This window comes from Salmo salar, chromosome 07, assembly GCF_965601325.2.
Source record: "Salmo salar chromosome 07, fSalSal1, whole genome shotgun sequence".
NCBI lineage: Eukaryota > Metazoa > Chordata > Actinopteri > Salmoniformes > Salmonidae > Salmo > Salmo salar.
Window position 1 is genome coordinate 50,235,198 of NC_138297.1, and position 15,983 is coordinate 50,251,180.

At 43.6% G+C, this 15,983-nt stretch overlaps 1 protein-coding gene across 16 annotated transcripts in view; it reads left to right on the forward strand.

The window, feature by feature from the left end:
* The window catches only part of LOC106609429 (myosin binding protein C1), a 33,632-nt gene that overhangs the window by 16,645 nt on the left and 1,004 nt on the right, over positions 1-15,983 (forward strand). For 12 of the 16 annotated variants that reach the window (XM_045722068.2, XM_082977727.1, XM_082977729.1 and 9 more), the window contains 20 exons: positions 282-338; positions 2,487-2,650; positions 2,836-2,968; positions 5,387-5,395; positions 5,813-5,937; positions 6,103-6,208; positions 6,522-6,688; positions 6,818-6,983; positions 7,248-7,354; positions 7,447-7,583; positions 7,696-7,960; positions 8,043-8,231; positions 8,893-9,027; positions 9,179-9,346; positions 11,041-11,129; positions 11,231-11,426; positions 11,727-11,866; positions 12,039-12,198; positions 12,617-12,753; positions 13,946-14,132. In XM_045722068.2, coding sequence (XP_045578024.2) covers positions 282-338; positions 2,487-2,650; positions 2,836-2,968; positions 5,387-5,395; positions 5,813-5,937; positions 6,103-6,208; positions 6,522-6,688; positions 6,818-6,983; positions 7,248-7,354; positions 7,447-7,583; positions 7,696-7,960; positions 8,043-8,231; positions 8,893-9,027; positions 9,179-9,346; positions 11,041-11,129; positions 11,231-11,426; positions 11,727-11,866; positions 12,039-12,198; positions 12,617-12,753; positions 13,946-14,132 — 2,837 coding nt within the window. Of the gene's footprint in view, positions 1-281; positions 339-2,486; positions 2,651-2,835; positions 2,969-5,386; positions 5,396-5,812; positions 5,938-6,102; positions 6,209-6,521; positions 6,689-6,817; positions 6,984-7,247; positions 7,355-7,446; positions 7,584-7,695; positions 7,961-8,042; positions 8,232-8,892; positions 9,028-9,178; positions 9,347-11,040; positions 11,130-11,230; positions 11,427-11,726; positions 11,867-12,038; positions 12,199-12,616; positions 12,754-13,945; positions 14,133-14,872; positions 14,912-15,983 lie in introns of all 16 variants that reach the window. The other 4 variants (XM_082977728.1, XM_045722072.2, XM_045722070.2 and 1 more) reach the window with 4 other exon arrangements.

Consider the following 15,983-nt stretch of genomic DNA (forward strand, 5'->3'; position numbering starts at 1 on the left):
TCCTGCAACACAGCAGAAACATTGTGGAAATGTTGTCATATGCTGGCTGGGATCGCTCTCGATACTCCTTACACAAACCAGTTCGTTAGAAGCATTTAATTGGAAATGAACCGAAAGGGTTTTTGTGTAAGCCACCAATCATGTGTTAGTCTGGACCTAATGCATTTGATTGAAGTCAGTAGCCGCTGCTTTGCGTTGTTCTTTTAGCATTGTTTATCTAGTTGCCTGTCACTGTTTCTACTCTGATTAAATCTCCATTAATCTCTTCTTGTTAACAACAGCAGTGAAGGACACGAGGATGCAGGGGATCTTGACTTTAGTGGTCTTCTTAAACATAGGTGAGAGTCACTGTCCGTCCTCAAGGGGACAGTCTTATTTTTTTTATTTTTTTTACTATGCCCTTGTTTTGGGTGTTTACCTCTTTTCTCTTTATTTTTTCTTTTCTTTTGCCCCAGCAACCACCATTGAATCTTTTACTCTCTTTGTACTCTTATTTTATCACATGGTATATATGTGCATTACAATAGAGTATAATATATTAAAGAGTGCAGTATATTAGTTAGAGCATCGGTGAAGTACCATGTACTGTAAGAGTACATCATTTCATTAATATCAGGAGTTACAGTGAATCACATACAAAGTTACTATCTAGTACACTATCTACTCTCACATATTGATAACTGTATTTTTGAGTTTCTTTTTTCATTTGTAAATACAAATCTACATTTTTTTCTTTGGTTCAGAAAACAGCATGTTTTTTCAATGTACTGCAATGAGTACAATAGACCTAGACAGACCGTGACACTTCACTGACGTAAAATTACACATTTATTTGGGCTTGTCTCTTCTTCTTCCCTACACATTCAGAAACCAAAGGTTAGTAGAGAGAATAACCTAGGTAATTAAACGATTAGACCTTACTGCGGGGTAAGTACTATAATCCTGTAGCGTCCCCAGCATGGAATGTAGCTCTAGGATCTGGAACAAGCAAGAGTGTTGGCCTACTGTAGTACGGTAACACTTCATTTACAGCCGACATTCTCAAATGCTCCATTAACAATCAGTAAGGATGGAAATGGACTTTGCATCATAAAGTCTCTCTGCTGTTGGGGAGGACCACTTCTTTGATCAACAGTAGAGTTCAATAATACTGTGTTTATGAGGCCAAAGGACTCCCATTTCGGATCATTAGTGATCTGCTAGTGGATCATTTATGAATGATGCTGTGAAATAGTGTTATCGCTACAATGTCATTTTATTTCAACTTAGAAATACAAGGCACATATCACAATGTTTATTTCAGTATACACAGTAATTGCCTGAAAATAAACAAGAAGAGAGATGCATAAGAATGAAATAATAATTTCATGCTTTTTTACCTCCAAAGCTTTCCGACATTTGGGAAAATGTCCATGAAAGAACGGACTGATTGAATGATCTTTATTTATCTGCCTAATGGATCTACTCACGCCCAGGGCAACATGCTTATTAACCTGGATCTCACAGATCTAACATCCCCTATGGACGCCTAGCCTTCCATCTCTAACACGTCAGAGCGTCTCTGAAGTGATGATGAGTGAACATACTGAGACACAAGGCAAAGGGATGGGCAATGTGAATAGAAAGAGAAGTAATGTAGACTTTATCAGCAGCACATCTTGGAGTAAGATCTCCCTATATTCCTGCATGCAGCACCTAGATCAGTAGTTTTTTCCCAAATTGTTTAATTCTGTTGAGGTGTCATGTTTATCCCCCCCTCCCCCAAGGAACAAAAGTAGCCTAATAGCATTTATCAGTTTATTACCTTTTTTTGTTATTCATTAATACAGCACCGGTTAAAATGTAGTTTCTCCTGCTAAGTCTCACCCTAAAGGCAAGTAACAATGTCCAGACTAAAAGAACTCGACCCTGGTCAAAACCCCTACCTGAAACATATTCAACTCCCTTGTAATAATCTGATCCCTCTACTTGCCTCAGCAGTAAAACCCTTCCTATAGGATATAATACATATAATAGACTAGCCACACCCCCTCTCCTCCTGTAACGCCTCATCCTCTCCCCCTGTAACGCCTCATCCAGAGATGATGTCAGAGGACAGGTACAGGGCTTCAGACCACGCCCATCCCTTTGTGTGACATGTCCTGAGGAACTCTGTAGGGAGAGAGAGAAGTGAGTGAGATAACGTGTGCCTGATATAAGGAGAGAGAGAAGAAGAGAAATGACTACAGAAACACAGCAGATCAATAGAACAGTGGAGGGAAAACACTCTTGAAACCTAATTTAGTAGGTAGTCCCTATCTACAGTAGATACAACAGAGTAGTCTTCCTTCAGCGCAGTCACTGCACCTATTCTAGTACCCTCTCCCCTTTCCAGAACCTCCTTCCCCACCCAATACCCCCCATAAGTATCAGTTCCTCAGGACACGTCGCGATAGCCCAGAGCGTGGCCCCAGCCCTCACACCCTCCCCTCGTCTTCCTGCCCCAGGGAGCCCAAGCAGGATGAGACCCCCGAAGTGGACGTGTGGGAGATCCTGAAGTCGGCCAGGCCAGACCAGTACGAGAAGATCGCCTTTGAGTACGGCATAACAGACCTGCGGGGTCTGCTCAAGAGGCTGAAGAAGACCAAGAAAGAGGAGAAGAAGAGTGAAGGTGCTGAATTGAGTGTTTGTCCATGCGACTGTGTATCACTGTTGGGATTATGATGCACTATGGATTTAGATTGTTTAGCTCATAATCAGCTAATCTGTGATTATTCAGGGGAAAAGGCACACATTTCACTGGTTTTCTATAGGATGCATAACCATTGTCATGTGATATTGTCTTTTTTGACAAAGCTTTTGCCAAGAAGTTGGATCCAGCATACCAGGTGGACAAAGGAGGGAAGATCCGCTTAGTGGTGGATCTTGCAGACCCCACAGTAGAGCTGAAATGGTACAAGAACGGCCAGGAGATCCGTCCAACTCCAAAGTACGTCAAGCTTTTTCTTCTTTCTCCATGTGTTAGTCTACTATATGTTTTTCTCTATTTTGTCTTCTCACGAATGAAAGGCAATTTTGGGAGTTCCTCATAAAATATGTTTCATTCGTGGTTTGGTCCTCATTGCCAGTCCCCTGGCACTTGTAGTTTTTATCTGTTCCTTGTCACGTCTCTCAGCATTGAAAAGCAATGGTTCACATGCTAGTGTTTCTGATGGTCTCGTGGTGTACACAAGCAAGCAAGGACGCATACACCCACACATGCGCATCAAAACACACATTGTTTTACACCAATAATTGCTTTCACACAATGACACACACATACAGCCCTGTGTGACCCTGTTATGAACAGGGGTTTTCCTCTACTGCCTCAGCCCTTGTAAACCAGGGACAAGTCTGACCCTACATGCCCTTCACACCCATACAGAGCTCCCATTGTGCCCAGACACACACAGCTACATGACCAGCCCAGATCTCTGCACTGTAAACCATTGCCAGCTGATGCCCAGTGAACAAATAACGTTCTCTCAACACTAATGTGGTGTTGATAAGATGCCACATGCATCTCACCAACGCATCAATAATGTTATTTGTTTGCTGGGCAGTGCGTGGCACTGAGCTACATTTGAGTGGAAATGCACTGTTTGATGATTTAAATAATGGTCCTTTGCTATTAACTATAGGTCCTTCTCTGTACAGGGAAATGGCGGTACCTTCTCCACAGGTCTTTAACTGACTCTGGCTTTGTAACAATCAATGGATGATCTATTATTTTGATAGCTGTGTACCCCACCAATGTTAGTGTACCATAAATATAATATGGCGTAGTTTAAGTGTATTGATCTTACCACATCGTTTTATCAACCTGTCAATAATGGGAATGTATAACGAAAAGTGACTATTTTCTTAGCTCTCTCTGGAAATCATTTGTAGAATTAAGTGATAATGCCCGAGAAGCCAGTGTTTCGAGAATATATTAGCACGGGTGTTGTGCAAACCATGCCAATATATCCTCCAAACACCGGCTTCGAGGGCATTATCACTTTTATACAATGGATTACCAACCTATTCAAATAATGATTGACATAATTTCATTTTCAACTTTATTTTGATTAATTTGTTCATACTATTTCATCCTTCCACAATATATAATCCCAACACAAATCTAGGGTTGCTACCCAAACCGGCTGGTCGTTCGTTCTATTGGTTCAGTTGCCAGAGACGCGACCCAGTCGTTCAGTCTTTTTGTTCTGTATCTATGGACGTGATCCAGTTGTTCGTTCTAAATGCTCCATTGCCATACTGGCTGGCAACGTTCTTATCCCTTGCTTGCTAGCTAGCCAACTACGGCTAACTTACAGTCACGTCAAACAGTGCCGCCAGAATAACAACAAAGTAGCTGCATTTGCATTTATTTAAGCTGTTTTCTAGTGACGTTTATTTGGATACATCCATAACACTGAGCTAATGAGGCGCGATTTCGCCTGGCATTGAAAATGTGCTCTCTCGTCAGGACACTTGTTCAGAGGAGCTAGCCAACAACAGACTGCAAACTAGCTGCACTTCGTTGACATTTCTTTATATATATCCATAAAAATGATACCAGCTAATTCATGATTTCGACTGGCTAAGAAACTCTGCCTGCCTGTCTGTCTCGTCCCGACTCCCGACACGTTCATTACTATGCGACAGCTGGAGATTGTTTCAATATTCAAATTCAATGTTGTAAATGTCGGAGAGACAGACAATAAGGTTTATACAAATCTCTGCTGTTGAAAACTAAATGTTAGTCTAAAAGAAATGTGAGATAATGTCTAGATGTTTTTTATAGTGGCGATCAAGTTTATAAAGTGCCTGGCTGGGCTGATGAGACAGTGGATTGCGCAGTCAGATGGAACAGAGTAAATAGGCATTTTAAAGTCATAGATTTAGCCGTTGGTAACTTGTGGAATAGACACCGGCTGGAATTAGACCCATCCATGTGTATTAACAGTAGTTATACAATACTTTTGAAAGTTAATCTCATCACTCAATCTAACATCTGTATTACTTGATGTTACAAGACCTCTATGTACCCTCAAAAAGTGTGTACTTAGATTCTAAAAAGTGATGGGTCAATCTCAGGCTACTCTCAGTAGAGGTTGTTCAAAGCCAAGCCGAGTTAAAGCCATCTGGGAGGTTATTGCAGTTTTCTGTTCCCTGGTCTCCGGTGGTGTATTTCCCAGGATTCCCTGTCATGAAGATCTCTCTCGCTCTCTCCCTCTCATTTTGTTGTAACATTATTGGCTGTTACAGCCCCCTCCTCTATCCTTCTGTCCTATCTGTCTGTCATGCCATGGTGTTCATCCTTTTTCTCTGCTATAACCACTTCCTCCTCTGGCTCCATTCCGGCTCCACTGCTGACCTTAAGTCAAAGGAAGTAAGTCCACCCGTCCTACATCCCTGACCTCTGGTGTGACCCCAACCCTCTGTCTACTCTATTCCTCTGGGTGTGCACTGACAACCCACGCTGATGCATGTTGGGATGTGTTTGTTTGTGAATGGGGGCGGGTCTCTGTATATGAATTTGGCTGTATATCTTCACATTACTATGACTTCAATGACAAAGGTTTTTGATTAATAAACTAGCACAACTTTTTACTCTTAAAAAAATAATAAAATAATACATCTATAAGTAAGCAAAGGCAACTGTCTGTAGCTCAGTGGATGATATGAAGTCTTGAAATAATTGCCATTCACAAGCATATATGGTATACTATAACGTTCTCTTCAAGCGCATATAGTCACAGTATGTGGATATCCAGTGATTTGATTGATTGATGCGCTTGCTGCATAGGTTTATCTTTGAGCAAAAGGGCACGCAGCGGATCCTGGTCATCAACAACTGCGGCCTGAATGATGATGCTGCTTATTCCGTAGCCGCGGGAGAAGAGAAGTGTACCACAGAGCTGTTTGTCAAAGGTACCCCTCTCCATTCCATCATACTTCTCTCTTCGTTTTAATGTCTAATTGAGGAATTAGTGGGACCAGAATGTGGTCTCTCCACAATTTCACACTCCACTGTTTGTAATTATATTGATGCCTGCCCCTCTATGAGTTTATGATTTGTATCTTACCTTTCTGCAGAGTTACCAGTGAAGATTACTAAAGAGATTGAGGCGGTGAAAACGACAGTGAACGAGAGGATTGAGTTGGAGTGTGAAGTGTCGGAAGAAGGAGCTCAAGTAAAATGGTAGGGCCATGTCCACTTAGTGGTGTGTGTGTGTGTGTGTTGTTTTTTTCCCCCCCTTGTGTCACTGTGTGTGTGTTTTTTTCCCCTTTGTGTGTGTGTGTGTGCGTGTGTGTGTATGTGCGTGTGTTTTTTTCCCGTACATATGTGTGTGTGTGTGTGTGTGTGTGTGTGTGTGTGTGTGGTGTGTGTGTGTGTGTGTGTGTGTGTGTGTGTGTGTGTGTGTGTGTGTGTGTGTGTGTGTGTGTGTGTGTTCCCTTGTGTCCTAGTGTGTGTGAGTGCCTCTGAGCCTCTAACCTTTTGTCTTCCCCCTCAGGTGTAAGAATGGCGTGGAGGTACCGACCGGGCCCCGGTCACGCTACCGTGTCAAGTCTGACGGGCTGAAACACTGGCTAATCATTGACGATGCCTCAAAGGAGGACACTGGAACCTTCTCCCTTATGGCCTCTGGGGGCACCTCTGAAGCCAAAGTCCAGGTTGAATGTGTGTATTTCACTTTCCTCTCTTTTCCTCACACTTTCTCTCTTACTGAGAAACTGTAGATCAACTATAATGATGACTATTTTAACTTTTTTCTATCCTCTTATTTCTTTCCGTTCTTCCCTTCATCAGTGAAGCCACTGAAGATTATTCAGGATTTGCAGGACATGACAGTGCTTTTGGGCCAGCCACTGAAGATGCACTGTGAGATCTTCCCTGGGAATGTTCCAGGTCGCTGGTACAGGAACGGACAGTTGATTCAGTCCAACGACCGCATCAACATCCTGCAAAGAGCCAAGTACGTCACCTCCCTCCCACTCGCCCATCTCCTCGCCCCATACCTGTGTTCATGGGGGTTTCATACCTAGTCAAGTCACAGAGGCAAAAATTCTGGGCCCAAATCATGATTCATCATTAGGCACATGTAACCTGAGCAAGAAAAACTCAGGGCCTTAGCCCTTTCCTCTGTCCTCCTGCTTGTCTCTAGTGTATTTTTCATATTGGTTAAGCTGTCTTCTCAGGAGCAAGCCTACAGTATTCACTTGTTTTCTTGTTTTGACAGGAACCACCGATTAGAAATTGTGAACAGCACCATTCACGATGCCGGGGATTATACCTTTGTGCCAGAGGGATACACTCAGAGCCTCTGTGCCAAAGTTCATATCGTTGGTACAGTCATTTTAATGATACAAAACCATCCGTGAGTTGATAGGAATATTATAGGGCACTTACTTGTTTTCTTCCTTGTCCCGTTCCTACAGATCCTCCCAGGGTGCACCTGGAGAGCTTGAACTTCCCTGACAACACAGTGACCATTGTGGCAGGAAATAAACTTCGTGTGGAGATCCCCATCAGTGGAGAACCAGCACCCAGAGTGGTGTGGATGAAGGGAGAGAGGGTGAGAGCTTAACCTGCGTCAAAATATGCTTCATTGTGCTTAATTGTTGTCGGAAGTACAGTATACATACTGAATGTATGGGTACAGTACAATCTACTATTTGCAATCGTAGGTAATCCTTGACTCGGGCCACCGTGTGCGAGCTGAAACCTTTCCGGACCACACCAGCCTCACCATCGACATCGCAGAGAAGGAAGACACAGGAAACTACAAGATAGTCCTGCAGAATGAGGCTGGGGAAGCAGGGGCTAGCATCAAAGTCAAGGTGGTGGATATCCCAGACCCTCCTGAAGTTCCCCTAGTCACGGAGGTGGGAGGAGACTGGTGCTCTATGACATGGGAACCCCCGATCTATGACGGAGGCTCACCCATCTTAGGTAGGTGTGTGTGGGTGGTTTTACGCTAACAAGTTGGATATTCTGGTGTGTGTGTGATATAGAACTATGCTTTTCCCCAAAGGCTACTTCATCGAAAGGAAGAAGAAGCAGAGTTCCAGATGGATGAGGCTGAACTTTGACCTGAACAAAGAGACCACATTTGAGCCTAAAAAGATGATTGAGGGTGTCCCATACGAGGTCCGCGTCTTTGCTGTGAATGCCATCGGCGTGTCCAAACCCAGCGAGCCGTCCAAAGCCTTTGTGCCCCTGGGTGAGTTCTGAGTATGCGATGTTCGCTTGGCAATGTAAATCTTTGTGACAAAGCCAGTGAGGTGACACTTACAAAACAAAGGAGTTATCCGCTTATGTAAGCCAATACAGTTTATCCTGTGGTTATATCATATCACGATAGTGGGAGAAAAATGAAAGAGCCGGTGCTGTGATACTGTGTGATAGTGCAGGCCATTGCGTGGGCTACCCTTCCCCTTTGCAGCTGTTCCTCTTATACCCCACTATTCCAAGCATTCCGCATTCTGACTGTGACCTCCACTGGACGTGGCCGGGGCTTTAGGAGATATTAAATATGTCTTTATAATGGCTGCCAAATCATCTAGGGCTTATAGGTTTAGGAGATCAGCCTCCCACAGGGTTCAATAGGAGTTAAACTTGATGCAGAATGTAAGAATAGACGTTAGGAGCCGCCCCTAATGAGATCTGATGAACAGATTGATGGCATACCAGGGTCAGCTAGAGGGGTGTCCCACTCACATGGGCATGGAGGTGTTTCTTAGGTATACTACATTGTATGCGTTATACTGTTCTTATGGCAATTGGAGATCCACTGTTGACAAGGCATGAAACATACTATACATGCAAGGAAATGTTTGTGGGAAGTTCAACCGTTGTGACACTCTCACACTGATTGCTCTCAGCTGTGACCAGCGAGCCCACCATGCTGGTGGTGGATGATGTCACAGACACCACGGTGACCATGAAGTGGCGTCCCCCAGACACCATCGGAGCTGCAGGCTTAGACGGCTACCTGGTGGAGTATTGCATCGAAGGAAGTAAGAAGCATTCGATTGACATGCCTCTGTCGACGAATAGACTTTGTCTTTTATAACTAGAACCCACTTGACTTTTCATGATCAGGAGAAACTCCCGGCCTGTTAATAAGTATTACCTGCTATGTGAAGTCTATGGACATGTTCTCCACAGCTGATGACTGGAGAGTAACCAATAAGGAGCTGACAGAGAAGACAAAGTACACCATCACTGGCCTCCCTCCAGAGGCTAAGATCCTGGTAAGGGTAAGGGCCATCAATGCTGCAGGCGCCAGCACTCCCAGAACACTTCAGCACTCTATCCTGGTCAAAGAGGTCATCGGTGAGTCCTAGCCACTCTCCACTTCTCTTTTTGATGTCTGTATTTATTATTCATTAGCAAGGCTTAAGCAACAGGGCTAGGAACATGACATTTGAAACACAAGTCGAAAGGACAAGTGTTCATGAAAGATTTACAGTGCCTTCGGAAAGTATTCAGACACCTTCACGTTTTCCACATTTTCTTACGTTGCAGCCTTATTCTAAAATGGATAAAAAATATATTAAAAAATCAACAATTTATACAGAATATCCCATAATGACAAAGCGAAAACAGGTTTTTAGAAAAATTGCAAATGTATTAATATTAAAAAACAGAAATACCTTATTTGCATAAGTATTCAGACCCTTTGCTATGAGACTCGAATTGAGCTCAGGTTCATCCTGTTTCATTGATCAACCTTGAGATGTTTCTACAATAGATTGGAGTCCACCAGTGGTAAGTTCAATTGATTGTACATGATTTGGAAAGGCACACACCTGTCTATATAAGGTCCCACAGTTGACAGTGCATGTCATGGCAAAAACCAAGCCACGAGTTCGAGGAATTGTCCGTAGAGCTCCGAGACAGGATTGTGTCGAGGTATAGATCTGGGGAAGGGTACCAAAAAATGTCTGCAGCATTGAAGGTCCCCAAGAACGCAGTGGCCTCCATCATTCTTAAATGGAAGAAGTTTGGAACCACCAAGACCTTTCCTAAAGCTGTCCGCCCGGCCAAACTGAGCAATTGGGGGAGAAGGGCCTTGGTTAGGGAGGTTACCAAGAACCCGATGGTCACTCTGACAGAGCTCTAGAGTTCCTCTGTGGAGATGGGAGAACTTTCCAGAAGGATAACCATCTCTGCAGCACTCCACCAATCAGGCCTTTATGGTAAAGTGGCCAGACAGAAGCCACTTCTCAGTAAAAGGCACATAACAGCCCGCTCTGAGTTTGCCAAAAGGCACCTAAAGACTCTCAGACCACGAGAAACAAGATTCTCTGGTCTGATGAAACCAAGATTGAACTCTTTGGCCTGAATGCCAAGTGTCACGTCTGGAGGAAACCTGGCACCATCCCTACGGTGAAGCATGGTGGTGGCAGCATCATGCTGTGGGGATGTTTTTCAGAAGCAGGGACTGGGAGACTAGTCAGGATCGAGGGAAAGATGAACGGAGCAAAGTACAGAGAGAATCCTTGATGTAAACCTGCTCCAGAGCGCTGAGGACCTCAGACTGTGGCGAAATTTCACCTTCCAACAGGACAATGACCTGAAAATAGCTGTACAGCAACGTTTCCCATCCAACCTGACAGAGCTTGAGAGGATTTGCAGAGAAGAATGGGCGAAACTCCCCAAATACAGATCTTCCAAGCTTGTAGTGTCATACCCAAGAAGACTCAGTGCTGTAATTGCTGCAAACAAAGTACTGAGTAGAGGGTCTGAATACTTATGTAAATGTAATATTTCAGATATTTATTTTTTATAAATTAGCAATAAATTCTGAAAACCTGTTTTTGCTTTGTCATTATGGAGTATTGTGTGTAGATTGATGAGGATCATTTTTTTAAAATCAATTTTCGAATAAGGCTGTAACGTAACAAAATGTGGAAAGTCAATGGGTCTGAATAATTTCTGAAGGCACTGTAGATAAAAATAAAAAGTATAATCTTTTTTTACGGAAATCACATTCCATCCACTTATCTGACCTGTCCTCTTCCCAGAACCACCTAAGATCCGCATCCCCCGTCACTTAAAGCAGACGTACACTCGTAAAGTCGGAGAAGCCGTCAATCTCGTTATTCCATTCATGGTAAGGCAATAACAGAAAATGTCTCAACTACCTTCAGTGAAAGCCCTTTAGTAAATCATATTTAGTTAGATTCATGCTCCTATGCAATATGTGACATGTAGGGCAAGCCCAGGCCAAAGGTGAGCTGGCTGAAGGAGGGTCAGACGGTGGACCCCACGCAGGTCACTATCCGCAACACGGACTGTGACAGCATCATCTTCATCCGCAAAGCAGAGAGGAAGCACTCTGGGAAGTACGATATGAAGGTGGAGGTGGAGAACCACGTGGACACGGCCATCATAGACATCCAGATAGTAGGTGGGTCAAAGGACACTGACAGGAAGGATATCCTGATCTCACTTACAGTTAAAGTTGTTTAGGCATAGATCAATTAAGCACTTGTATCGGTCATTTTTACAGATTTAATCAAACAGGAAGTAGAAAAAAATACTATAAGAAGGAAAGATCTCATAGTAAAGAGTTGATCGAGTTGAATGTTTTTAGTGTTGTTCTGCTCTTTATTCCCTACCAAATTTTTCACAGCTGCTAATGTCTAGAACTTGCCAATAAGACCCATACTGATGTTAATGATGTTAACGGATTCATCTCTCCACTCAGACCTCCCAGGGCCTCCACAGTGTGTGAAGATAGATGAGGTCTGGGGGGGAAACGTGGCTCTGGACTGGACTCCTCCAAAGGACAATGGCAACGCCGCCATTACAGGCTACACCATCCAGAAAGCAGACAAGAAGACCATGGTATGAGTCTGCTGAATGCATCACTTAGTACTGTACTGTATGGAATCAGTATGAGGGAGAGATTTTTACAGGAAAAGTACCTCTGTATGTACTATGCATATGGAATCCAAGTGTTTGTGCTAGTCAATATGATCCCCTGCATGTTTAAGGTAATCTGCTTTCTGTGTGACAGGAGTGGTACACGTGTATTGAGCACTACCATCGCACCTGCATCACTATCACCGAGCTGGTGGTGGGGAACGAGTACTACTTCAGAATCTACTCTGAGAACATGGTGGGTCTGAGCGAGGGTGCCACCCAGACCAAGGACAGCGCCCTCATCGTTAAAGAAGGTATGTGTATGGAGATACCGTATGGAGAGCAATGAAAAATATTGACCAGTATGTCATCCCCCTCTACTTTCTTATATTATGGACCAACTCATTCAAAAAGCAGGTGGACATGAACCTCAGTCACTTCTTTTTTTGTTTTTCTTCTTTGTCTTTTGTCACAAAAGGTAACGATACATAGTGATAAAATATACATTTTTACAGAATTGGACCAGTTGCTTTCATTCAGAGATGGCGTATACACTACATCATGTTTCATTGTACTGTACTGTTAATGCGGATGTTGCTGTTTCTGACCACAGATGATGAATTAAAATACTGTCTCTCCTTCAATCATGATCACAAGGGATATTCCCCCATGATACAGCTCAGCGCCTGTATCATGTACAACCCCATTCTTCCTCCCTTCCTCCCTCTGCAGGCATGCAACTGAAGAACCCAGAGTACATCGACCACGACTTCAAAGAGCCTCCCAAGTTTACCCAGCCCCTCATCAACACCTTCGCCATCGCTGGCTACAATGCCACCCTCAACTGCAGCGTCCGCGCCAACCCACGGGTAGGTGTAGCCCGGGTCTCAGATCTGTTTGTGCTGTCTTGCCAACTCCATTTCAGCAATTGGAGTTCGCAAGACGGCACAACAGATTTGGGACTCAGGCTAGGGTAGGTGTGTAGGACTGTACTTAGACAGTGCCTACACCAACCCTCTGGGAATGTTCTGTCCAACTAAACTCCTGGACATGGTTGTGGTATCATTGCTGCTGATGTTCAGTCCTGCCTATTAATTAGTAATTGATTTAGACATGGGAAACCAAGTATGTCTTCTCTATTGACTCTGGCCAATCAATGACATGAATTGATGAATTAGGAGCCAAACCCAAAGACTGTGCAGCCTTGAAGCCCTGAGGCTGGGGCTTCCAATGCCCTGGCCTAGTGGGTCATCTTAGGCCTTTAGTCAGCCTGTTCCCCATACCCCTCCGGCCTGTTCCCCATACCCCTCCGGCCTGTTCCCCATACCCCTCCGGCCTGTTCCCCATAACCCTCCGGCCTGTTCCCCATACCCCTCCGGCCTGTTCCCCATAACCCTCCGGCCTGTTCCCCATAACCCTCCAGCCTGTTCCCCATACTCCTCCAGCCTGTTCCCCATACCCCTCCAGGATGGACCAGGTCCAAATGGTCCAGGCCCCCAGCTGTATGCTGAAAGCTTTACACCTGCAGCCTGCTGTTTCTGACCTCCTCTCAATCACGGCAGCCTTTACACCTGACAGCTATCCTCTCTCTAACAACACATCTCTAGTCAGCTGCCTGAAGGTTTTTTTCAGAGGTAAAAAAATGGATTAAATAAACAGACAGAGGACAACATTTGTTTAACACGTGTGCCTTATTACCATGGGCACTATGTAAATATAAGGGTTTATCTGATTAATGCAGTCTTGGTTATAAGATATGACTGTTCATACACTGTTCTGATTAGGTTATCTCTCATTTGAACAATGTATTGGCCCTCTCACTTATAAAGTAGTAAAAATCCACAGATCAGTAAAACAATGCAATGTATTGAATGCTTTTGAAATAATGTACTACAACATATTGAGTTGACAAATGTTTTAATGATACAGTAGCGATGCCTTTTATAGTACTTGATAAACATTATGGGGAGTAACTTGCGAAACATCCCTGACTTAATTGAGTATTGATATTTTAGAGGCTTCTCTAGGAAACGGAATAACCTTCTCTGTTTTTGACTTCAGCCCAAAGTGATTTGGATGAAGAATAAGATAGCCATCATTGACGACCCGCGCTACCGCATGTTTAGCAACCAAGGGGTCTGCACCCTGGAGATCCGGAAACCCAGCCCCTACGACGGGGGCATGTACTCCTGCAAGGCCATTAATGACCTGGGTGATGCACTAGTGGAGTGTAAGCTGGAGGTTAAAGGTCAGTTTTGGCTGGAGGGGTACTGCGGTGTATGTTATCCACCTGTGTACAGTATTGGGTGTCTAGACTCTATGGTGACGTAGATCAGTACATAGTTTGTTTCAGTGACTACACAACCAAGGGCCCGTCCATATCAGCTGTGGTCCTGTAAGTATTCGTCGTACATATATCGTAGATGATATATGCTTATATTGTCATATACAATATCCAGGGGGCAGGGGTGTGTCATTACATCACCCCTGCTACTCCAATGAGGAACAATGTATTACATCATGTGGCTGAACTCTGAAATCTATGCATTTCCTTCTCATTTTAGACAATTTTGAACATGTTCATCCAGTCGCAGGTGTTCATACAAGACTTCAGTAATGTCACTTGTGTTCAGCCGAATCCTGTACATCCGACGACCACTGTTGAATTTCCAACCACAATGGCAAATGTAGCATGCTTCACCAATACAGCATGGTCCAATTCTTCCTAAGGCGACATCATACCACAACACCTCATAACTCAAACACACGTCAATACGTATTGTTCTAGATGTAGTTCCCTTGTTAGATGAATACTATCTTGTGGCTCCATGTTTTAATGTTTCCCCTCAGCAGATGGTGATGTTCCTTCAATTACGTGTTTAACTCCTCATATAAAATGACTTCAATAACTGACCAGTATTCCCTGGAGAACACATAACTCCCCCATGTAAACATTTGGATAACCCCTCTTCTCTTCTCTCCCCCCAGTCCCCACTCAGGAATAGTGAATGTATGTTCTCATCCAAGGTAAGCTTTCATATGGTTTTGGCATATGAAGCTTATGTCATTCATTCTGCATCTGTCAAATGCCAATAATACAGCTTTTCTCAGCAGTACTAGGTAGTCTATTTACGTTCACACTGACCCGTCTGAAAGAGTACCAAGGGAAGGAATGCAAGACTACAGGGCTTGCCTGCTTTAGTCAAAATGGATGTGTGTTATGTACAGTAACATAATAGATGATTGTGTATGTGGCTCTAGACACTGTATGGGCAGTGTTCATTGGAGCCATTTACTTTCCAATAACACTCTAGGGTTGCTGTCTAGGGTGGCTGTCTAAAGTCAAGCGTACCCCTAACATTTCAGAAGTCTATTTTAACGGTTGGTGTGACTTGACTGCTTGTATGACCTGTGTTTCCCTGGTAACCGTGTCTGTTCCTCATCTAACATTTGCCACACACAAAAGGTGAGTAACCTTCAAAGTAGTGCAAATGGCCTGATCGTGACATCAGAGTAAATACCAACATCTGCAGAGCATGGCTCTTTGTTGAAGATTAAAGGTTGACATTATGCTTACATTATTTTTCCAGAAGTCGTTACTCCAGGATGGTGTCCTGTACATAAGTGTTATGATATTTACTGGGGTGATAAGATACAATTCATACATAGATCACTTTCTGCTGATTAATACGTAGATGATATATCTATAGTAGGCCTATATTTGACACAATAGGGATATTATCGTTTGTGTCAATGCACCATCTATTATGTACTAGAGAAGGCAAAACCCAGTAAACGTTCCTGAGCTTCATTGGCACATTTTGGGCCTACCTAGTGAACGGCTATGTCATGGCTCCTATAGCTCTGCCTCTGTAAGCCTAGGCAGATATAGATTTACTCACAGACACAAAAGTGACGTTTTGCATCTTCCCTTTACTGACACTATTTTCTCTCATCTCACTGCTGTCTACTTTGGTATCTCTTCTTTTTTGTACTGTATGGTGTCTCTTCTGTTTCTTTGTTGCAGACTCACCCTCTTTTCGCTGTTTCAGTGTCTGTTTCAATGTTGCACACTGACCCTCCGCTATTGCCGTTGGAC